General features: G+C 43.9%; 1 protein-coding gene across 4 annotated transcripts in view; it reads right to left on the reverse strand.

The window, feature by feature from the left end:
• Positions 1 to 24,803, reverse strand: part of SYN3 (synapsin III) — a 262,176-nt gene that overhangs the window by 218,888 nt on the left and 18,485 nt on the right. For all 4 annotated transcript variants that reach the window (XM_075008116.1, XM_075008135.1, XM_075008124.1 and 1 more), the window contains exons 2-3: positions 22,444 to 22,501; positions 6,027 to 6,118 (exon numbers count right to left, since the gene is read on the reverse strand). In XM_075008116.1, coding sequence (XP_074864217.1) covers positions 6,027 to 6,118; positions 22,444 to 22,501 — 150 coding nt within the window. The remainder of the gene's footprint in view (positions 1 to 6,026; positions 6,119 to 22,443; positions 22,502 to 24,803) is intronic.

The raw sequence follows: 24,803 nt of genomic DNA on the forward strand, positions 1-24,803 counted from the left end.
GAACCGTGTGCACGTGGAAGAAAGATGAGTTGCACGTGCAAGAGAGACAACTTGCATGTGTGTCCAGAAATTAAAATGTGCATGTCTGTGTCTATGGCTGCGTAGTTAGCTGTGCGCATACACAACTGGCATATTTGTATATTTTAATGTTTAAGAGCAGTATGAATTATGATGTCATGATGGGAATGCCTAAAGACCAACCAAGGACCAACCAAGAACCCGTTGTGCTAGGCCAGGGGTTCACAACCAAAATAGCAAAAAGAGCAATTTTTTTCAAATTCAGTAAAAAAAATCAATTATTCAAGAGCTGCAATACACGTGAAAATGAGACAGTCCTTCATTAATAATGTCAAACTGCACCTTTCGTGACCCCTATTTTAAGAAGAGTGCATACACATGTCCCAGAACGCACCGCACCTGTTAAAATTGGGGAGTTATCCAACATTTCAAGATCATATACCATTTTCTATTTAGATATGAGTTGTTCATTGTTCGGCTTTTGGATGTTTCCCGAAATATTGAAAATAATCCTGAGATTTTTTTTTTTTTTTTACTTTGCAAGTGTAGCATTGGGATCCACAGAGAAAATCTTAAAGAGCCGCATGCGGCTCTGGAACCACAGGTTGCAGACTCCATTGTGCTAGGCGCTGTACAATCACAGAGTACAAGACAAGTGCTGCCCTGAACAACTTACAATCTAAACAGGTATGACAGACACAAAGGACAGGGAATGGAGCACGACTCACATGCAAAGCGAGCAGTGTGATGTGGCAAATATCATCTTAGTGCCACAGTATTACTGATTTTAAATTTTGGTGCAGTTTATCATTAGCTAAATGCTAAATTTAGCAGTCAGAACCTGCCAACATGGCAAGAGGTAGTGCTACATTTTTAATGTCCTGAATGCCTGGAAATCCCCTTGGTGGGACACAGGAAGGAATGTGACCTCCTCAATAGGCACATTTATATTAGCTAAATGGAAAAACAAAGGGAGGAAGGGAGAGAGCGGAGTGAGCCTAGAGGAAGAGAGTGGGTGGGGAGAAGGTACGAGAGGCAGGTGTGAAGTGAAAGGGCACAACATGACAGAAGTGTCATGCAGAACAATAAGGCAGAACATTGTCCAATGTTTTCTCATTTTCTCTTTGCTTGACTTTTGGTAGGTATGAGGACTGGAGAGCATCTACAGGACAGGACAAGAAATAAGGGTTTCTACTGACTCACTAAAACAAAACAGCAGAAAGGTAGCACTTTAAAGACTAGCAAAATGATTTATTCGGTGATGAGATTTCATGGGACAGACACACTTCATCAGATCAATCTCATTTCCAATACAGACTGACTTTTATAAGTACAGAGGATCAAAAAAATTGCAATAAAAACTGACAAATCAAGTACAAAGGACTGAAGGATGGGCTGAGGGGAGGGGGCATATTAAGTGTCCTGCCTGAGATAATTACAAGCATCAAAGGAAGGGAAGAAGTCCTTGTAATGTGTGAGGTAATTGGTGTCTCTGTTCACACCACATGTTAATGTGTCAAATATGAATATGAATTCCAATGCACAAATTTCTCACTGTAATCTGTTTTTAAATTCTCTTTGTTCTAGGACACAAATTGTCAGGTCATTAAGAGAATGGCCCACTCCATTGAAGTGTTCACTGACCAGCTTATGTGTATTGAGATTCCTGATGTCCGTTCTGTGTCCATTTATTCTTTGGTGAAGGTTTTACCCAGTCTGTCTAATGTACATAGTGGCAGGGCATTGTTGGCACATAATGGCCTATTTTAGATCATGATGCTACACTCCAGAAGGTCCTAGGTGACAGGCCTGTCCTCTCCTACAGACTACCTCCTAACCTAAGAAAGATACTAACAATCACAGGCTATGCAACAGTAATACTAATCCTGGAACTGTTCCTTGCAACAAACCCTGCTGCCAACTTTGTCCACATATTTATTCTGGGGATACCATCAATGGACCTAACCACGTTGTTTACAAGATCAAAGGCACATTCTCATGCACTTTGAGCAACATTATATATGCCGTTATGTGCCAACAATGCCCTGTCGCCATATACATTGGACAAACTGAGCAAAACCTTCACCAAATTATAAATGGACACAGGGCAGACATCAGTAATCTGGACATAAGAGGGTCAGTGAACACTTCAATGGAGTGGGCCATTCTCTTGTAGACCTGAGAATTGGTGTCCTAGAACAAAGAGAATTTAAAAAGAGATTACAGTGAGAAATTTGTGAATTGGAATTGGAATTCATATTCATATTCGACACATGAACATGTGGTATGAACAGAGACACCAATTACCTCACACATTACAAGGACTGCTTCCCTTCCTTTGATGCTCATAATTATCTCTGGCAGGACACTTAACATTCTCCCTCCCCTCAGCCCCTCCTTCAGTCCTATGTACTTGATTTGTTAGTTTTTATTGCAATTTTTTTGGTCCTCTGTACTTATAAATGTCAGTCTGTACTGGAAGTGAGATTGATCTGATGAAGTGGGTCTGTCCCAGGAAAGCTCATCACCAAATAAATCATTCTGCTAGTCTTTAACGTGCTACATTTCTGCTGTTTTGAGGTAGTACAGACTAACACAGCTACCTCTCTGTTACCGTTGACTCACTGGTGGGACATCTGTTCTCCAGCCACATAGAAGAATTTCAGTAGTGTGGGAATTCTCTTCTGACCAAGACTGGAGAGAGGGAAGAACCTTTCCACAAGTCTTATGAGTGTGCTCGTTTATTTACTTCCCAAAGCGAGGGAGAATTTCTGTTCATTCCCTTTATATTCAAAACTGTTCGAAGGGTGGTAATGTAAGATGGCTGTGCTATGCTGCCAAGCAAGCAAAGCAGGGGGCCTTAGCAGCACATGTGGTGAACAAATGCTACGTGTGTGCAGTAGTACATCAAAGCTAAGCTCTGTCCAAATGGATATAACACATGCCTACAGTTATATATGTCAGGCACCCATACAGATAACCATCCACCAAATCACCCACACTCTACCAACATCCACATCTACACACACACACACACACAGACTAACACAAAGATGCATATACACTACTGCTGCAGCCAGATACACACATACTCTCTCACACATTTAAATATCCAGGCAGGAAGGAACCCTATAATACACTCACTCACCACAAAGAGAAAACACCCCTTCTTCAGACACAAAGTTTTATCTTCAGGAGCAGTGTAATAAATGAAGGGAAATTTTGATAGACTCATTAATATCTTTAAGGGCATGGAAAGAAAAAAAGAAACTGGGATTAACACAGGTGGTTTTCATGGAGAGCATTCCAGTTGTGTGTGAGAGAGAGAAAGAATGAAAGAAAGAGAGAGAGAAAAAAAGAACAAAAGAAAGGAGAATGAGAAAGAAAGAACAAAAGAACTGAGTAGACTGGCACCAAACACCACCTGATCAGTGCACCAGTCAGACAGATGGAAGATTTTTGGATTCACAGAGCATAGCAATAATTCATGTACTGGTGTGGGGGAAAGTTAGTGGGACAAGTGAATGCAACAGATGTCATAGATTTTAACTTTCAGTAGAGTCACAAAATCTTTGAAGAAAAAAAATCACTGGACATTTGCACAGATAGAAGCATGGTCACGATCACTGAAAGATGACTAGAAGATTATAAACAAGGTTCAACACCAAGTATATCAAATTTGTGGGGTATGTTTAGTGGGATGTCCCGGCGATTGGTGTGAGATCTGATTGATTTTAACATCCACTCCAGGGCCGTTTCTACACAGGCCACTTTCTTCGAAAGTGGCATGGTAATACATGGCCCAAAATATGCTAATGAGGCACAGATGCAAATTCCCTGCACCTCATTAGCATATGATCACGTGATTTGGAGCCCGGAAGACTGTCCTTCCGGACTCCAAAACACCATGTAGAAGCGTGGCCCCAGGGGAGCCTCTGGAAGGACGTCCTCCTTCTGGAGGCCCCTTCTTCCCAAAAATTTTTGGGAAGAAGGGGACTTCAGAAGAAGGACTTCCTTCCAGAAGACCCCCTCGGGGGCTGCGCTTCTACACGGCATTTTGGAGTCCGGAAGGACAGTCTTCTGGGCTCCAAATCACATGACCGTATGCTAATGCAGCATGGGGAATGTGCATCTGTGCCTCATTAGCATATTTCGGGCCATGTATTACCATGCCATGTGTAGAAGCGGCCCAGAAGACTAATGTAGAGAGCATGCTAGGTAAGATACTGTATTTGAGTAAGTACTACAGGTTGAATCTCTCTAGTCCAGCACCTTTGGGATGTGTCTGATGCTGAAGCAAAGAATTTGTCTAACCTTCGGAGGTCAATAGTGTCTAGAAGCATTATCAACACTTCCAATGCTTAGTGGGCTCTTAGAAGACATCTAGATGTAAATTACAGCTAAATAACAGCACAGGACACTGAGAATCAGGACTGGTGGCTGGAAACAAACTTTATGGGACCACGGTAAACTTGGCCACACCCACGATAAGTTTTATCCAGCCAACTAAAATCATGCTGGATTACGGATGCTGCCAATCACAGACTGCCGAACTAGAGGTTCAGCTTATACAACCTATTGAGTATAGATAAATAATCATCACTTTTTTTTCTTACAAAAAGAGAAGCCGGTACTCAGCCAGTTCCCTGCCTCTCTCCCCAGCCAATCCCATGGCTGGGGCTGCCAAGGTGCTGGTACTCAGTACCAGCAAGTACCGGTACAAAAAAAAGCACTGGAAATCATACAAAGAGAACTTACAGTGGTTGGAAAAATGGGTAGATAGGTGACATTTCCAGCCTGAACAAATGTAAGCTGTACATCTGGGTAAAGACGATAAAATACATTTCAGGAAAAGTAATGACAGAAACAGCAAGGCCAAGAGCCACTGCAGGCCCTGGGGCAAGGTGGCAGGGATCTCAACATCCTGGAAGGGCTGGGGCCTCAGTGGAAGGAGAGCATCTGAAGGTGGTAAGCTCTTAGTGCTGCCTAGACTGTGGTGTCCCTGCCCCCAACCATCAGAGATGCTCAGAACAGCACTCTGGCTGCAAATGAAAGGGGTCCTGGGCTCTGGCCACTCCCTAAGACACAGTAGCAGTGGTGGCAGCCAGGACCTCTGGTGCCCTTTCAATTGCTAGGCACTGGAGCAGTTGTCCCTTTGCTGCCCCCACTGTTAGTAGGCCTGAACAGAAAAAAACTAAGAACCTGGGGGAAAATGTCATTTTGAGAGCTGCATATACAGTGTCATTTTCATCATGGGATAGAGAGATGATCACTGCTCTCTATAGACAGCATAGGTTAGATTGCCCCAAAATATATTGATATTCTAGGCACCTGAGTATCAGAAAGGAGTGGACTAAAGCTGTCTCACTAAGGAAACAGATAGCCAGGATGAATGGAGAGCAGCGCTGCTGGATGTGCATTTGCCTGCAGTCAGCTGTAGCTGATGCGAAGTGCTTATGCTGAAATGTGATTAACTGTAGGAATCACCAATAGACTGAGATAGGGCATCCTCCCCTGAGGCAACTCAGTAGGCAATGCTGAAGAGGAAAATTTGTCCAAAGGAAGGTGGTAAGGATCAGGCAGATTGGCAGATGAAGTACCTGGAAATATTCCACAGCCACCAGACTGACTAGTGTTGGAGCAGACTGTCCCGGTCAAAGTACACATGTGTCTGGCTGCACATGCAAAGCAGTACATAAAAGTGAAGTGAGTCGGCAGGAGAATATGACAGCAAGAGGTGAAATGAAGACAACTATCAGTACCATCAGGCTTGAGTTTCCAAAGATTACGAGTGGCATGTTTCTGCCTAAATTAACGAGTTAAATTAATTGAAGGAAGGATGGTGAACAACAAAATTAAGGAATAAAGAACATTTTAAGCCAAAGCTTACCAAGTCAATGGGCACCTGTTGATTGACCTCAGTGGGCTGTGGGCAGGCACCCAACTCATCCTGTTTGTTCCCACATCCCTCTAAACATAAAGCTAAGCAAGGAAAGTCATCATCCCACCTTACGACCTTGGTGCCATTCCTCATGACCTGCATGTCCACCATGCAGCCACCAGTAACATAAGCAGCCAGGTTCAGCTCAGAGAACTCAGCCTGCAGGGACATGAAGGAACAGAGTGTTACACAATGACAGAAAACACAAAGAACAAATTGACAGGAACTCAAAAGTGTCCTCACATGGAATGTTTCTTTCAAAAGTTTTCCATGAGGCAACAGCGGATCCAATTACTGCTGATTTGCAACGGGAACACTGGAGAAGTGTTTATTGCTCCAACATTAAAGCTGCATGAATACTCAGGATTAGGCTTATTGCAATAATAAATACTAAAGGAATTAAGAACCATCAGGCCAAAAAAAACCTAAACACTCAAAAATGGAGGTAAAGTCATTTGAATTCAACTCAAGTGCCTACTTGGAAACATTCATTTGGAATTATGTCTGAATCTGCTGTCATGGCTCCTGCCAGCTATAAAGCAAATGCAAGAGATTTATGAATCTCTTAATAGCTAAAAAGCATCATAATGCTGTAGGCAGGTGGCGAACAGGGGAATCTACTGAAGAGTCTTAGCCAGTAAAGGTTTACCTATTAAATGTTTAGTGGTGCTCATTAGGTTACTAAGTTACTGTTTAATTATAAAAAAAATCACGTTCTGTTTACAAAGTATAACTCATACCCACAAAAAGGTTACCAAAGATTAAGTAAGCAATCACAAGTGAAAGTTGAGTTCCAGGTGATTATGCCTAGGGCATATCGCAGGTAGATCCCAGGGACTTCAGCGGCATCATATATGTAACAATCCCTTAGAAATACATATTATTGAGATCCTGACTTCCAGTGTGATATATAATAACAAAAGGAATGCAACACAGACTTGGGGAATTTTGCATTCTGTGCAGGAGTAGGATGTCAATATTAGCTAGAGAGGATAGTCAGCATTTTGAAAGATCTCCCCTAATTATAATTTAACAAATAAACTGAAGAGATGCACAGTATGGCTACGTCTACACGTGAAGCCAACATCGAAATAGTCGATGTTCAACTTCGACGTTGCGCGGCATCACATCGAAATAGGCGCTGCGAGGGAACGTCTACATGCCAAAGTAGCACACATCGAAATAAGGGTGCCAGGCACAGCTGCAGACAGGGTCACAGGGCAGACTCAACAGCAAGCCGCTCCCTTAAAGGGCCCCTCCCAGACACAGTTGCACTAAACAACACAAAATACACAGAGCTGACAACTGGTTGCAGACCCTGTGCCTGCAGCATGGATCCCCAGCTGCCGCAGCAGCAGCCAGAAGCCCTGGGCTAAGGGCTGCTGCCCACGGTGACCATAGAGCGTCTCTCAACCCCTCAGCTGATGGTCACCATGGCGGACCCCGCTATTTCGAAGTTGCGGGATGCGCAACGACTACACGGTCCCTACTTCAACGTTGAACGTTGAAGTAGGGCGCTATTCCTATCCCCTCATGGGGTTAGTGACTTCGACGTCTCGCCGCCTAACGTCGAAGTTAACTTCGAAATAGCGCCCGGCATGTGTAGCCGTGACGGGAGCTATTTCGAAGTTAGTACCGCTACTTTGAAGTAGCGTGCACGTGTAGACACGGCTTATATCTCTTTGAGGTGGCTTTCAAGGCCCTCATTCTGCAACAAGACACACACAAGTAAACCCCTACACCCACACAAAGACCTATTAAAATCAACTGGGCTTCATGGCCAGGCAGGAGTCTATCCCACTGTGCATCTCATTGACAAAACAAGGCCTCAATGTAAATGCAGAAGATTTATGTTCTCACTTAAATCAGTACAAGGGAAAAAAGGGGGGGCACATCTTTTAATTTCAAGGGTGGCTTTTTCATTATTGAGGAGTTTTGGGTTTTTTTTGTTTTTTTTAAGTAATTGGGCAATATTGTCCTCTAACTAGTCCTGTTCAAACTGGCTTCTACCTAATTTCATAGCTCTGATGCAGTGGTGCCAACTCTCAAAATTCCATTGTGAGTCATGCAATAAATTACTGTTTTTCAAAAAGGTCCAGTAGCTGAAATGAAGGGATTTTATGAGACCATCAAATTTCATTTAAAAAGCATTTCTAACTTTCAGGCATGCAGAGAAAAGCATGAAAATATGAAGTGAGTGCACCCTAAAGCTTCAGAAATCAGAAGACAAATAAAAATAACCCTTCTGCAACAGGGGTGTAGTCCGGGGTTTACTGGTGAGTTTACCAAGTGGTTAGGTTGCCAGACCTCCCCACTCTTCCCTGCCACCTCCAGTGCCCTTCACCTGCAACTACTCTAGCCTCGTGAGATGGTGTCTTGGTCACTTATTCATAATCACCCCCTTCCACGAGAGGAGAGGCCAGAGAAATATATAGAGTCCCATGCCCTGAAAAAAGGTTTTCAGTCTTCTCCTGCAAGTGGATTGTGCTTGCCCCAAGGCTCTCCGCATCTCCATCCCTTCCTTCCTTCAGAGATGAGGGGTGGAAGAGACATTTATGTCCCTCATACAACAAGGGCATTTGATAGGGGAGCCTGGGCCCTCCCACTCACCTGGACTCTGGCCCAGAACCATATGAGAGGCAACAATATCAAGTATGTTGCAGTGCCCTCAGGCTGCTTCTTACCACTGGCCTCCCTGCAATGTCTCAGTCTAACAGAAGACAACCCAAAAAACGCCCCTTTCTTGCAAAGATGACAGCCACAGTCCCCTTGTTCAGGGAGTCTCAGAACAGGTCCCCAGTTCAGCTGGGGACATTTTGACTCCCTATTACACTCCTGCTCCAGTTAAAGCAGGGAGCAGAGTCACCTGGGCCCAGCAATGCTCCTTAACCCCCTCAAACTCTAGGGTTGGGTTTAGACACTTCATTACACCCAGTTTTATTTTTTAAATATCTCACTGTATGTGAGGCCTGAGGTAGGAGTTTTGAAGGCTTGGAGTTACCCGGACTAATAATGCAATTAACTGGCCACCAGAGCCGTCCTAAGGGAGGGCAGGGCCTGAGGCAAACCCCACCCCTGCTCTGCCCCCACCCAAACCCTCACCCCAGTGATGCTGTTGGGGGATTAAAGGGCCTGCCACTGCGTGCCCCCCCACCATTCAACATGCAGGCAGAGGGAGCTGGCACAGTGCTCTGCCATGCCATGCCACCCTCCCACCCAGTGGGGTTGGGGTTCTGCTTCTCCGTGGCGGCAGGAGGTGGAGCACCCTGGCACTGGGGCACTCTGCTTCCTGCCACTGTGGAGAAGCGGGGTACAGCAAGCCAGAAGGGTGTCATGGTGGAACAGAGCAGGCTGCCAAGCTCCTGCCACCCACTTGGTGAGTGGGGGGCGTGGGGCAATCCTTACTTATGCAGAGCCAGGCCCCTATAGTCTCTCCCATTCAGAGGATGGTCAGGGCATGCACCACAGGGCCTCCAAAAGCACAGGGCCTGCTCTGGCCACCTAATGAAGAGGAGAGCTCTGCAGGCTAGTTTTAGGGCTTGTGGAGTCACACCTATGCTGAATGGCCAAACAGCGACTGTTGCAGCAGTGCATTGTGGGGACCTATCCCACAGTTCCCTCAGACCCACTTTCTGCGCTCTGCCCCCTGGACCTTGCTGCATCCCCGCTGCTGGCAGTGCTCACACTGCTGCATGGTTCCCAGGTCCCCGCAGCTCGGGGGAGCTGGGAAACTGACCAGCGCTGCTGCTCCTGACTTGCCAGAGCTGGGAGCCAGGTGCAGCAGGGAGCCAGGTGCAGCAGGGGCAGTCAGCTTCTGGAGGCGAATGAATTTGATTCAAAGACATGGCGCTTGCACACCAGCCTTCATTTGAACTTTTAAATTTGAACTTGACGCTACCCCCAGCAGGTTTCAATGATATGATATCGATATTAACGCTCCCTAAGTTGAGCTAAAGGTATTTACAGCGAAGACAGTCACTTGGTACAATCGAGCTAACAGCCTTAAATTTGAATTTATCTGGTAGTGTAGACGTAGCCTTAGTTTGCCAATATCCATTGAATCTAACAGAGCAAAGGAGTTCCCCCTCCCCAGGATCATTGTTCCATGCTAGCTGCACACTCTGGCAGATACTGCTGCTTCTGTTACAAACAGCTTATATTTGGAGGGTTAACTTGACAACCATGAAGAACACAGTCTGACTTCAAAAATACTTAGATTCCGCACAATCTGAACATATTGCTATGGACTATGTGTCATTCGGGCAGTTCTCCTAACTCCCCATTGTGCAGTTTTACTAAGGCATCGACCTTCATGGAAATTTAGCCTTAGTTTGAAAATATAGATAGGACCACAGGATATCATAAAAACTCTCTTATGTGTGTAAACAGCTCTATGCATATAAGGTATTTCAAACAGTGTCCAACCCTGGCCCAAGTACACATTCTCACTTACAATAATCTTTTTCTGGCATTGTTTTTCTGCATTAGTAAGCTTTCAGATAGCTGCTTTGTGCTATCAGACAGGCCCTGACAGCTAACATCTGGAAGCAAGTTGAAACCTTTAGTCAACAAGAATTGTTTTCTGTCAATTTCCCATCATTCCCTTTTTATTTTGGTCTGTGGGTATTTTATGCCTGATGACTTCCTCATATGGAAGCTCACCCTTTCTGAGCCTGAGCTTACAAGGTGGTCTTTGAAAGCAGTTGTTTCAGATAGGAGAGAGACTAACAGAAAACTGCCTATCAGAGGGGCATTTCTGATTGTCCTTTCCTTGGGACATGGTGGAATCATTTACACCTGTGTCAAGTGGGTGTAAGTTATACCATTCTAATCTGGTGGCTTTGTATTCATGCAGCTAGCTTCCTAATAGAAAATCAGGTCCAGAGCACATGGAAATAATTCACAACCTTTGAGTGTATCACAGACTGCAGGGTCCAGCACATTTTGGGTACCTCTATGTAACCCATGGAAACGAACCTCCCAGATGTTATCAATAGACTCAGGCTAGCAGTGCTTGAACTCATGCTCTAAAACAGCTGTAGTACTTTGAAGTTGCCACTTGGGCTAAAACTCAGGCTCTGAAGCTTATTCTGTGGTTAGGTTTTAGAGCTGCCTCTTCAAAGCATAGTCCACACATCCATTTTTAGAGCCCTTGAGTGAACCTGAGCATGTCAATCCACGCTTGAGGCTTGCTCCAATGGACAGCATAGCCATACCCTTTGTAACTTTGTGGGTCCTGGAATTTGGCACACACATTTACACCTTGAGGTTAAACAACAAAAGACATTTTGTACAGAAAGGGTAAATGTCTGAACTCCTTTCTCCCCCACCCCAGACAAACTTCTGAAACCTTCCTCAAACTTCAGAATATTTTATGAAACCTCCAACTTCTTTGGATTCTTTCCATCCCAATCATTGCTCTGAATGCTGCCAAAAACTATGTCAGGTTTCAGGTGCCAAAGAAACATTTTGGTTAAATATTTCCCTGGGGCTTGTTTGTATATTTTCCACAGAATAAAACAGAAAATTAGTCATAACTGAAAAGCACAAAAGGGATTGTAAATATAAATGATTACTTAACCCGACACCAACTCTCAATCCTGTGATGTGAGAGACTTGACTTTGGGCCTGGAGCTCATACACCGCTTTTGGACTTGCACAACTATTCTGGTTAGGAGTGTGCTTTTTTTTTTTAAACCAAAACAGTTACATCTGTGCAGCCACTAGTGTGGATGCAGTTAGACCAGTACAAAGGTCCCTTATACTGATAACACTTTATTCCCCTTTCTGTAGGAAAAGAAGCAAGTATAAACATATTTATAGCAATGTCACTGTCCACACTTGGGCAATTTTACCATTTTCAAGATATTGATACAGTGAAAGCAGTACAATTGGTGCGTGAAAGTCCCTCCCCATATCTCTCATTCCTTGAGCTATAAGGGAGTTAAGGAGTACTTTGGAACAGGAATGTTCAGCCCCAGAAGAGTGGAAGAGAATACGGCGGCTGTGAGTGGATGCACAAGATATTCTGCCCACCAGCTATTGGTTAGAAAATTGAAGATGTTGATGCAAGTCCAAGGACATAAATGTGGTCGGGGGCGGGGGCAGGGGGAGGTGGAGGAATCCAGAGGAAAATTCTCAGGTCCCCGACAAGGAAGCAAGCACTGCACAGGACTCACTCTGCCAACAGTAATATGACAGGCAGGCTGGGTCTACACTAGGGAAATAAGTCAACTTCAAACACACAGTTCTAGCTACAGCACTTGTGTTGCTAGAATCAACATATCAGAATTGGCTTAATTCCCTAGTGAAGACCTAGCCTCTATAGTCTAGCGTTGGCCTCCCTTACTTCATGGGATAGCGTGGAGTATGGGGGCCTATATCCGACCCCAGAGAGATCGATTTTGTCCTGTCTTCACCAGACGTGCAAAAACGAACTCCAGAAGATTGACCCTGACCAGGTCAATTTTCCACTTAGTATAGACAAGCCCAGAGACAGAGAAGAGTAAAGTGATTCCTTTCCTTAAGTCAGTGTCATGCATGCCCTCTTGCAGTCCAGACAGTGACTGAACGAGAGCAATATGAGAAAGAAAGAAAGCCCTGCCAAGGGATTCTATTCTGTTCTCTAATCAGATGCATTTTATTCTAATTTAATCTCCTCCTGCATGGCAGTGGAGAGGAGGATTGCGATTTTTTTTAAAACTCTAGTAGGCTTAGCATGTCTACACAGTTCCCAGCATTCCCTGTGCTTTTGATTTTTGAGCTACTGAACGTTCTAAGCCCTCATCTGCTTTTAATCTCACTAAAAGCTCCTCCAGTTGGTTCCTATTTAAAATAGGAGTCAAGGTTGCATTAGATTTTTATAGGACTACACACACATGCACACATGTTTTTATACTGCTTTTAGTGAAAATTTCAATGCAATCCCAATTTTTGAGTTGACAGGAGATGTCCATAATTGTATGTGCAGTACTGGATCTTCATACAAACCTCTCAGGCTATGTCTAGACTAGAGGGTTTTGTTGACAAAACCCACAGAATTTCCAGGTTCCCAGAAGTGTTCTAGGAACAGTAAGTCAACAAAATGTAGCACTTTGTCAGCAGCTGTAGCCCACTTGCCACGAGGAATAATGCCTCTGTCAACAAAAAGCTGGTCTGCACATTCCAGGGGGCCTTCCATCAACAGAAAGAGCTTCCGCGACACTGGGCAACCCTGTCTGCTGTGCTTCTGGTTGGCCATTTTGCCAATAGAGCAGCCGGACAGTCCGGCCACTCTCTGTCAACACGGCAGATTGCTCTTTTGATCCGCTTTGGCGGTCTGGCTGCTATCTGTCGACAGAAGATATCTTCCAACAAAAACTTCTGATGAAAAATCCCTCTAGTTTAGATGTAGGCTAAGTGCTTGCAGATACACACAGATCATTGAACAGAATCCAACAGTTCCATAACCGACTTCACTAAATCCTCTTTTATTTGGCTGGTATTTCACTCCGCATGCTTTTCCTCTTTGCACCCAAGGAACATACTCTATGAACCACGTGACATATTGAGAGGCTGATGTTGGATGCATTAAATTTTCAGCCGTATTTAGAAAAAGTGGAACAAGAGAATTTTCAACCTATTTGCTTTTCTCTTAATTGCCTTCTCCTTCACCTGAGAGGCCTGTTCATGCTCCCAAGAATCCCCATTAATTCCCCCTTTTATCTCATCTTTAAGAAAAAAGATCCCCCTTATGTTGCTTCTGGCTAGGACACCCTGCCCTTCTCAGCCCTGCTTCTGAAATGAGACAGCTATTGTCATGCTAGAGCAGTATTTCCAACTCTTGGGCAGCAAATGACAGGGGATCAAGCCTATCTCTCTGTAGCAATCTAGTCTCTCTTTGGAGAGTAACTTTTAACCCAGCAAATGGGATCCCATAACCATTTTGTATAGATATTTCCAAAAGTTCTGGCTGACAATTTCCAATTTTTGGAGGTGAAAAAGCCAGCCCTCTGCAAGTTCTGATTTGCACCACACTAACATTGACATGTACAGACTTACAGGGTTTTAATGACTTTAATGCCTGGACAAGAAGAAGGGTGAACAGGATGTGTGCATATATTCAGTGACTGGGAATGGGATGTGTGTTTAATGTATGTCTGACCTTCAGGGAAGGAAGGAGAAGAAAATGCAGCTGGGGAATGGGACACAGTGCATTCAGTGAGAGGTCTCATGCTTGCTGTTTACTGGCACTGAGTCATTACGAATGTATGCAGCCTGATGTGAACACTGATACCAGGGTAAGTGCCATTCAGCTGTCAGCTGTCAAAATTTTATTGCCTGTATTGTGATACTTGTTATTTTTCTTAAAACTTCAACTCCCAGTCATCCCAGTATGTTAAAATTTCAGCTTCAATATAATGAAAATTTCTAGGTCCGTTGTCACAGCAAATAGCTCAAAATGGGAAACCTAATGGCTTGAAAGAGCAGAAAGCAAATAAAAGAACAGTTTTGCTGCTTTAAAAATGTTAATATTTTTAAGTCAGTCTCAGTTTTCTGAGGGCTTATTTTCATGATTTCTGAATAATAGATATAGCAATACTGTGACAACTGCCACCTAACTAGGTATACATATGCAAGAACTGCTCTTCTTGAAATGCTCTGTTTCATAATGATTTTTAGTTTCTTAAAAAAACAAAAAAATGTTTCTTTAAAAATCCACAATTGTTTAATGAGTGGTTAATTCATGTGGCCATATGACCACACCTTTTTGGCCTATTAGATTCTTCCTTTCTGAATGCCTGCTCTACGCCACCAATTAAAATACTACTTTAGGAATCTAACTACAATGAAACTGGAGGGATCATTTGCATTGTAACTCTCCTTTGTGCAGATAATTCATGAACAATTCCTGTCAACATGACCAGCATTGTCATAACTCTATCCCACAAGAGATTTGCGGAATCATATATAGAGGAATTCATTGAGTGACGACACCCTGAAAATAAACCATGCTGTGGGAACAGGTGAATGTGCTGTAAAAGAAGAATATGAGAATAAGTGAGAGAAAGAAATGGTGGGAAAGAGGGGAAGGCAACAGGAATGCACTTTACAAATGCACATGAGACTTCTGGCTGAGCAGCCCTCTCCCTGCCTCTTTCTGTCCCTGCATAGAGCCCTTAGCTGACAAAAGGGCTGCAGAAGGAAGCCCTAGAATGTCAGAAGAAAAATTATCCAAAAGGCAGCAGATTCTTCCAGAGAAAAGCTGCCAGGTTCAGTGACAGATGACAGGGACTTCTAAGAGGGGCTCCACTGTATCCTACTGTTTCATCCACTTCAGCAGCATCTCCATGCCCTGAAAATATCCAGCAGTCCCTTATTCTCAGGCCTGTGTCTACACAGTACCCTCTGTTGTATTGAGCTGCACTTCCTCATGGCCAGAGGTCACACCAGTTGTTGAACAGAGGAGCATGCTCAGCTGGAAGCATCTTTCTGTAAGTGGGCTCCAGTGCCATCAGCATCAGCCCAAGAAGCAATGCGTCTCCCACAGCTAAGGTCAGGTCAGAGATCCTCCCTAAATAAAGGACTTGTGGTCATTGGAATTCTTGGGACCAAAAGGCCAACTCCAGATGGGTGTAATGGGGTGGGATGGAGAAGCCTGAGTAACCTGTGACCTTTAAGAGAGATCAGCTGCTAGTTTTTAACTATGGTATTTAGCTTCCCTTTACTTACAATGGTTACATTCTCAAAGCTCTTAGAAAGGAAAAAAGATAGCTTGACACTGCAGCATAAAGTAACGCCAATGCATCTTTAAACTCTACACTGACATACAATTATGTTCCGTATAAAATATTTCTTGTTAGGTATTATTTTGAAGGTCAATCTGTTGAACATTAATATCCTCCTAATTTCTATGTGCTATCACTATTTGAAGTTCTGAGGTTTTGCTTTGTATTATTGAAATATGTTGTGAACCTGGAGACACTCACAACCAGGCTTTCAGGGAGAACAATGAGGCATCCAGAAACTGATTATGGCCCATGAAAGGGATACATTCAAACACACATCAATGACTACCTCAGGAACTATGTACAATGGAAACCTCACAGACCGCATGCACACAATGGAGTCTGCTTGACTCGTGTCATGGCAAAGGATCTTTCCAGAAAGCTAGAAGCAGCTATAAAAAGGGGAAGTAAAATCATTTGGCTTCACTCCCTCCTCAGATCAACACCTGGAAACACATGTAGGCTACGTCTACACGTGAAGCCAACATCGAAATAGCTTATTTCGATGTAGCCTATTTCGATGAATAACGTCTACACGTCCTCCAGGGCTGGCAACGTCGATGTTCAACTTCGACGTTGCACGGCACCACATCGAAATAGGCGCTGCGAGGGAACGTCTACACGCCAAAGTAGCACACATCGAAATAAGGGTGCCAGGCACAGCTGCAGACAGGGTCACAGGGCGGACTCAACAGCAAGACACTCCCTTAAAGGGCCCCTCCCAGACACAGTTGCACTAAACAAAACAAGATACACAGAGCCGACAACTGGTTGCAGACCCTGTGCCTGCAGCATGGATCCCCAGCTGCCGCAGCAGCAGCCAGAAGCCCTGGACTAAGGGCTGCTGCCCACGGTGACCATAGAGCCCCGCAGGGGCTGGAGAGAGAGCATCTCTCAACCCCCCAGCTGATGGCCGCCATGGAGGACCCAGCAATTTTGACGTTGCGGGACGCGGATCGTCTACACGGTCCCTACTTTGACGTTGAACGTCGAAGTAGGGTGCTATTCCGATCCCCTCATGAGGTTAGCGACTTCGACGTCTCACCGCCTAACATCGAAGTTAACTTCGAAATAGCGCCCGACGCGTGTAGCTGCGACGGGCGCTATTTCGAAGTTAGTGCCGCTACTTCGAAGTAGCATGCAAGTGTAGACACAGCTGTAGAGAACAAAGACTGAACTAAGGAGGTGTTCCCACACTGGAAAGGAGAATCCTAGCTTGTGTATTAACAAACTACACCCTCAGGGTGAGATGTTGCTTGATTTAAATCTTGTCTGGTTCATAGAACCCAGATTGTGATTTCACTTTTTATTTCTTCGGTAATGAACTTTGATCTATATGCTTACTACTTACAATCACATAACATCTATCTTGATATAGCTAAAAATATCTGGTTTATATTGTTTTACTTAAAACAATGTTACCTGAAGTACAAGAGAAATCTGCTCAGAAACTGATGCATGCCATCTCCACACTGAGTGAAGGATAGACTGGGTCATAAACTTACACCGGTCAGGCTTCTGACCAGGGCAGGACAGTACAACTCTTGGGTCCTCAGATGAAAAGCCTGGAGGAGGGACTGGCTGAAGCTTTTCCATTGCTCATTCATGAGTGTCTGGTGAAAGCATTCAGGTAACTCAGCTGAGCCTGTGGATGGCTATGGAATCTGAGGGCTTTGCAGCTTATCACAGCCCAGGACAAGAAGGAGAAGGGGCCCAGGTTGGTAAGAAAGAGGACTGACTAGTACCCCAGTTCCAGGTTGCACCCAGGGAACCTGTCACAGACAGAAATTTAAAAAACAAAAAGATTTAAATTCTCTTTTGTATGTCTATGTCCCTAATAGCAGGGAAGTTGGTAGCTGCACATTTCATAGACCCTTCCCCCAAAAGAAGATGTTCTACCACATCTGTCTGAGGAGGCTGAACTCCACAGTATTCAAGCATCTGTAGGCCTGAGATTAAGGAGGCCAAATTATTATAATCCATCTGGTGTGTCTTCATGGCAGTTCTGGCCTAGTTTCCTTGAGGGTGGATGGACGCCCCATCTTTCTGTTATTCACATATTTTTTTCTTGCAAACTGTGAGAAAGCATGCTTAAGAGCTCAAGAACAGAAGGCAAATCAGAGGAACCCAACTCTACTTCTATTTCTGTTTCTTCTTTAAATATTTTTTGTAGATTGACTTATGATTTTCAACCACTTGGGATTGGCAGTCCTGAAGGAGATGGCTTGAATTTTTAGACAAATACTTTATCAGAAGTTAGATGGTTTAGGGCCCTGGGAATATGATAAACCAAGACTTATGTCTGTTGGTCAGTGCTTCTAGTATGGCTTAGTTTGACAGTGACTGAATGTCACTGTCATAGAAGGAGTCTTGGAAAAAAATCCACATAACCTCAAACACAACCATATTTGACTACTTTGTTGACAGAAAAACCATGAGTTAAGTCTCCAGTTCAGCAAAACACTCAAGATAAACTTCAAGCATGTCTAAGTCTCACTGAAGCCAACTGAATTGCTTTGCTGAACAGAGTTGGGAATACTCATATACTTATAGATAAGCACACGATTAAGTGCTTTACTGAATGGAGGCCTAAGTGAACATGGAGACCCAGGCCACATCTACAGGAGGGGGAAAAAATCAGTTTAAGATATGCAACTTCAACTATGAGAACTGCATAGCTGGAGTTGACTTATCTTAAATTGATTTTTGCCACCATCCCCACAGTGGGCGACAGGAGAAAAAAATCCCATTGACTTTCCTTACTCCTCATGACTGCCAGGAGTACTGGGTTGACAGCAGTGCCCTGATTGCCCACTTGGCACACTAAATCAAACCCTGGAAGATCGACTACCAGTCCACTGATCTTCTGGTAAGTATAGACTTGCCTGTGCCTCACTGTGTTAGAAGATCTCTTTTAGGATCAAGCTTGACATACACTGCTCTGTACCTGGTTTTTGGCTACCAAGACAATTAATTCTTTATGGTTGTCAACCCAGCCCCTTTTGCCAACACAACATTCACTTAAAAATGCTAAAGAAAAAGATTAAATGTACCCTTGGATGAAAGAGGCTTTAGAGATTCAAACGCACAGATAAAAACTGTGGCTTCTAATCCTCTGGCTTAATTCCCACATTGACTGCGCCAACATCCAAGAAGAGAAAATACAGTCTTTGGAAACAGATGTCACCTTGGAAGAGCTAAAAATCCCTAACTATTACTAGTAAGAGAGCACTACATTTGGGTAATAGAACTGCATACATATAGTGGGAAGTTTCTGGTGTGGTTGAATTTTTCCAGATGCACTTGGACCATACATGCCCCCAGCCCTCAAATAATAATGATTCTTCTGTAAGACCACTCTGCTTTAGGTTAGGGTTGGAATCCTCTCTGTCACTGATTATCTTTGGCCCTGGCTCTCTCTCTCTTCTAGACCCCTTTCTTTTTTCCTTTCTGCTTCCAGGACCTTATCAATTTTCTCCCACCCTGGGGTTCTCTCTGTTTCCATGATCTTGGCACTGGGGTTAATCAGTCACTAAGAGCAATAAGGTAAGACAAAGCAAATCTCACGGGCAGGTTTAAATAAATAGCATACATGTGCACCCTTGAGATGGATAACACAGCACATTTTACACCCTAATGGATCATGCAATAAATCAGTGTCAGGTTTTAAACTGAAGAGCACGCAAAAAAAGGAAATTCAGAAGGAAATAAGAGGATCCTTGTGGCTGGCTGAATTAATTAATGATTTGAGAGGATGGAAGCCAGGGAACAGCCGGACTGGAGCGCATACACCCATCTCAGTACGGCTTACCATGCTTTTCTCATATTCATCAGCACTAAGCAATGAATGGAGCATCTGTCTTCTCAATGCCTGTGGGGATAAAATTAGCTGAAGCAAACGCTTGGGGGAAGGGAATGCAGGAGGTCACATAGTTCATTTCCATAGTAAATAACCTGAAAACCTGACATGGGTCCAAACAAGTGTAAGCTCAAGAACTACAGCTCAGGAGGGTTGGTAACTCTCAGAGCTGGTAGGTGTGTATGACCAGACTAGATAGTTCACAATTAGCTACAGAGAGAGAGGTGGTTCTGCTGTCAACATTCCCACCCTAGTATAAATAAATAAGGTCATGACTTACCAAAAAAAAAAAAAAATCAGTGTTCCCTCTCTGCTTCCCCAAAAGCAGCCAAGGGGGTTCATTACCAGGAAATGAAAATGTAACATAGGCAGAAATCAGAGAAAGAAAAAGCAGTGAGGCAAACAACTCAGATTCAGATCCTGTTTCTGGGCCCCCTAGAAGAATGTATGGGGTGGCTATGCCACATGCCACAGGAACGAAGTGCCTGCAAAACTGCTGAAGTGGCTCATTTCTGACATTTTTTTTTTTTGCAAATGTGTTAAACATTTTCATGTTTCACTTCAACACTTTCCACTGTTAAACAAGAGAGGCTATTTTATTGTTACAGGTAAAATTTGGTTTAATTATAAAAACAGAATTTTTTCTTCCTCAGAAGAGATAAGTTTTTGCCCAGTGCATACAATGTGTGGAAATTTACAGTGTGATTTGATGGTGATCTGGGGAGAGAAAGACCCTGCTGGATAATTACACATGTAGAAGCATACTGTGCAGCCCAAGCAGCTCACAACACTGAGCTTTTGCCAGAAAGGATGAGTAAAAGCTGAAGCATAAAGAGTCAGAGGCTGAACAGAGAAGCACCCCTCTTTCAGCCTGATTGACATGCACAGCGGCCTAAGACCACATTCAAGGACTGTCCACAACAATACTGCTTCTGTATTTTCCTTGTTAGACAATGACAGAGCTGATGATCACATCTTTATTCAAGGTCCAGTGAAGTAGGATGCAACTCATGGTCAACTGCCATATATGGGGAAAAATGCAGCCTGCTTTCTGGTCACCATTGTCAAAACTTTTTCTCAATTATATAATCCCTTTTCTTGAGTAATGCTGCACTTGTTACATTTATTATTAGAAAGGACTTCAGTGAAGTGACTCTCAGTATGGCAACACTAGTAGTCTCCTAGCAGCGGGAGCCCTGGTAGCCACTGAAACGAGGGCACCTTTTTTGCCACATGAATTTTTTGCCACATGAACACTTGCACAGTTGATTATTCCTTGCACTCCTTAGCCCCGCTTCGGTCCTATGCCCAAACCTGAACACCTAGAGCATGGGGTCTTGGCTGTTGGGCTGGATGAAGATCACAGGAGTTCCTCGGAACTGTTACAGGCCCCATGGTAGGAACTGCTCCTGGTCTATGGGGAACACCAGTGCACAGGCTCCATTTCTAGGTGCCGAATTAAGGCCTCAGCAGCCCCACAGACTCAGCGCTGTGGGACCTATTTATGGACAGAACCCAGCCTCAGTGGTGCTGTGACCTTTCCCTTGTCACGACAGAGAGGCAGCAGGGCCAAACCTTAAGAGAGCACTGGGGCACCCAGCACTGTTCCTTCTCATTCTCACAGCCATGGGGACAGAGAGGCCCCAACCTGCCCAGCGAGCCATCTGTCCAGCTTTGTTGCATGTTCCCTCTCTTCTACCCACAGGATTTACTTACAAATAGCATCGCTAGTGGCTACCAGTTTGGGAAGCTTTCATGAGTGCCTGCAAGGGGAAGCCAGCTGGGAGAGAGGCTGGAGGGACATGAGGGAGTTTTATCTATGGTCCAGTGATGGGTTACTGCACCCCTGTCCATTTCAGTCAGTGGGCCCTCACCAGATGGGTATTGGAGACAGCTCCTTTCCAAGGAGCTCATAAGTATTTCTGGATTAGGGGGAAGAATGAGAAGGAACAAAAGAAGGTGCAGAATTTACAGATCTAATCAATAGGCAGGCTGCCACCCAAAACTGGACCATCAAATGGTTTTGAAGGGACCCCAAAATCTTTGCACTTATTATTAATTTCATTATTATTTTTCCTGGGGTCCAGACCTTGACAACACCTTTACCAAGAAATTTGGACCTTGACAAAAAGTAAGTGCCTACCCTAGTCTGAGGTATTTGGGAGAGGAGAAAAGGGGGATTATGAATGATTGCAGAGGCACACTGTGGAAAGGCAGATACTCCCTGCAAATGGCAGTGGCAGAGGCACAAAAAGGGATGGACTGAGATTTAGCAGGGAACCATCTTCAGGGTGGGAAGAGGACCCTTGGGTTTCTCCATGCTTTCAGGCCTGCTCCGGCCCCTCTGGGTTCCCTCTCAACTCCCCTAGACATATGGGAGTTTACATAGGGGCACTAGATCATTTGTGCCTGGTTCTGCCTCCCTTGGCATGAGAGGTAAACTGGGGTCTAGGCTCTAGAACTTTGCAAAGTAGAAGGGTTCCAGAGGCTGGGCTGCAGCTCAAGCCCACATTTCTACACTCTAATTAAATAGCCCTTTTGCCTAAGTCCCATGAGCCTAAGTTAGCTGGTATGGGCCAGCTGTGGGTTTTTAACTGCAATGGAGACATATCCATAGGGACACTCCAAGTAGCATTAGAAAAGACACAAAAGGGAGCAACCCTAAATGGATGACCCAGAACTGGATGACCCAAAAGGTTATTTTCATCTCTGGCTTCTCTAATTCTGTGAAACAGACAAGCCTTAAAATTCCCCATTAGCACCTTTCTCTTCCTTGGCTGAAACCCAAGGACACCTGCAGGTGAGGTCTCAATCTCCCACATGAGCTCTTGCTATAGTGGATTTCAGTGATTACTGACCTGTTCCACTCGGATCTCAAATTCTCCATTCACCTTCTTCCCCTGGAAATACTTGGCCCTGAGGAGAGAGGGACATGGTTAAAAAGGCTGCAGTTCATGATTATTTATTTGCCAGCTACTGGTTTGCTGCTTTTTTCACGTTTTTGTTGAAGGATTTCCAGATGGTTCTCAATATGTTTTACTAATTTCCATTTTCCCTTGACTTTCTGTTCTCCAAGAGGAACCTGCCAAACCAGATGAAAAAAAATCACACAGGAAAATTTCCTTTATGTCTTGGGAGGTTTTTTAAAGACTGAAAAAATAATTAGGTCCCTGCACCTTGAACAGCAACATTCACAATCAATGGTAAGACCAGTGGGTATGTGTTCTCTATCCTGGGGACAGAGACTGTGGACAGAGAGAGGCCACATCTATCAGGTGGCAAAGAGTCAGTCAATTTTCATTCAACACAGAACAGGAAGCTTCATTAGCATAAAGAAAAATTTATCAAATCTGTTTTTGTTCACTATGGAGCTTATCTTAGAAAATTTCCCACTCCCACCTTGCCTGGCTTCATGGAACTGATTTTTTAGAGATGGAGAGAGAGAGAGAGAAAATATAGCGGTGTATTTGTGTATACATACATGTTCTCAAAATGTCAATAAGAATAGAGTTCTTCTTCAAAATTGTGAAACCAGATTTGCATTACAGTCACTGAAAAAAAGTCTCTTTCATATTCCTCCTCTCATCAATGCTAACAGCCACCATCACTGAATATACAACAGACGGAAAACAGGAGGATGTTACTGCTCAAATGGAGAAACTACTAGAGCAGTCACAACTAGGTAGAAGACAGGAACATGCTGCTGAAGCTACTTTCTTCCATACAGATTTTATACCACACGCATCATTGTAATTAGAGCTTATCAGGAAATTTCTAACAAAAGCTATTTTCCAGTTGGAAAACAGGGTTCTTCAAAATCAATTTTTTCTTCCAAAATTGTTAACTTAGATGACAACTTTTTTTTCTTCACGTTTTACTAAGTAGATAATTTCAGGAACTCAACCCCCCCCCCCAAATATTTATTTTCATTTCAAAATAGTGGGGGGCTCCTCCAGCAACAGTATTACTATTTCCCAATTTTTGCCAGTTGGAAAACAGCAACACAGCGTAGGAACCGGTTAAATATTGGAAGTGTTTGTTTCTTTCTGAGAATAAGCAGCACTTGCAAATGTATCATGAAAGTGACAAAAGTTTGGGCAGAAAAAGAAAATGAAGGAAAGTTGGGGGAAAAGGAAGACAGGCTTTCCCTATACCTCTTTAGTCCAGCATCCTTGGGACCTGACCAGTGCCAAATGACAGAATTTGCCAGACCACTGGAGGTCAATATTGCCTAGCAGATTAGCAACACCTCCACTGCTTACTGGGCTCTTAGAAGACATTTAGGGGTAAATTACAGCTAAATAACAGCACAGAACACTGAGAGCCAGGACTGGTGGCTGGAAACAAGTTTTATGGGACCATGGGAAACTTGGCCACACCCATGAAACTTGGCCATGCCCATTCCCAGCTAACTAAAATCAGGCCAGGCCATGGATGTTGCCGGACTTGAGAGGTTCAACCCATACCATTTTAACGTTCTTAAAAAGAGTTTCCCACACATTTTATTTCATTCCCTCCCATCCCACTGGAATGAGGTGGGAGAGGAAATGTGGAATGTGTGCGTGGCAGGGCTGGGGGGGGGGTCGGGGAGAAGGTTAAAAACCAAAGCTGTTTAGATTTACAGAACCAAACTAACACCGTAAGTCTAAACAAAAACAATTGTTTTGAAATGGTGATTTTGAACAAAATGAAAATTCCCATCAAAGCCTCCCCCTATCAAACATCCTATTCACCAGCACAAAGTTTACCCTAACTATGAACCGGAGTAGGTAGGGACAGTACATTAGCCACGTGAGACCAATATTCCTTCTTATTTTTTTCCACCCATATGCAGAATTAATTTTGTTATGTACACCAAAGCACAACTGGATGTGCACCATCAGTACACACACATGCTGCCAGCTGCAGTGCTTGCTAATCAGCTGGGCAGCATTTGAATCTCTCCTGAGTGGCTGCCCAAGCACACTGCTTACAGAGACCACTATGTTTGACAATTCTGATAGGTCCTTACAAATCCAAACTAAAGAAATATGAAGAACTGCTCAATGCCCCAACCTCCTTGGGTTCAAGAGAGTAGGATGGGAAAAAGCCAGATGCAGTCCCACTGCTTTGGCAACAGCAGTTACGGTGATTGCACTGAAGTTCATCCAGGTTCCTAGAGGTATAACTGGGTCTAATGATATTTCTCATTTTTACGTGTAGAGATGATCACCATAAC

Source organism: Carettochelys insculpta, chromosome 1, assembly GCF_033958435.1.
Source record: "Carettochelys insculpta isolate YL-2023 chromosome 1, ASM3395843v1, whole genome shotgun sequence".
Lineage (NCBI taxonomy): Eukaryota > Metazoa > Chordata > Testudines > Carettochelyidae > Carettochelys > Carettochelys insculpta.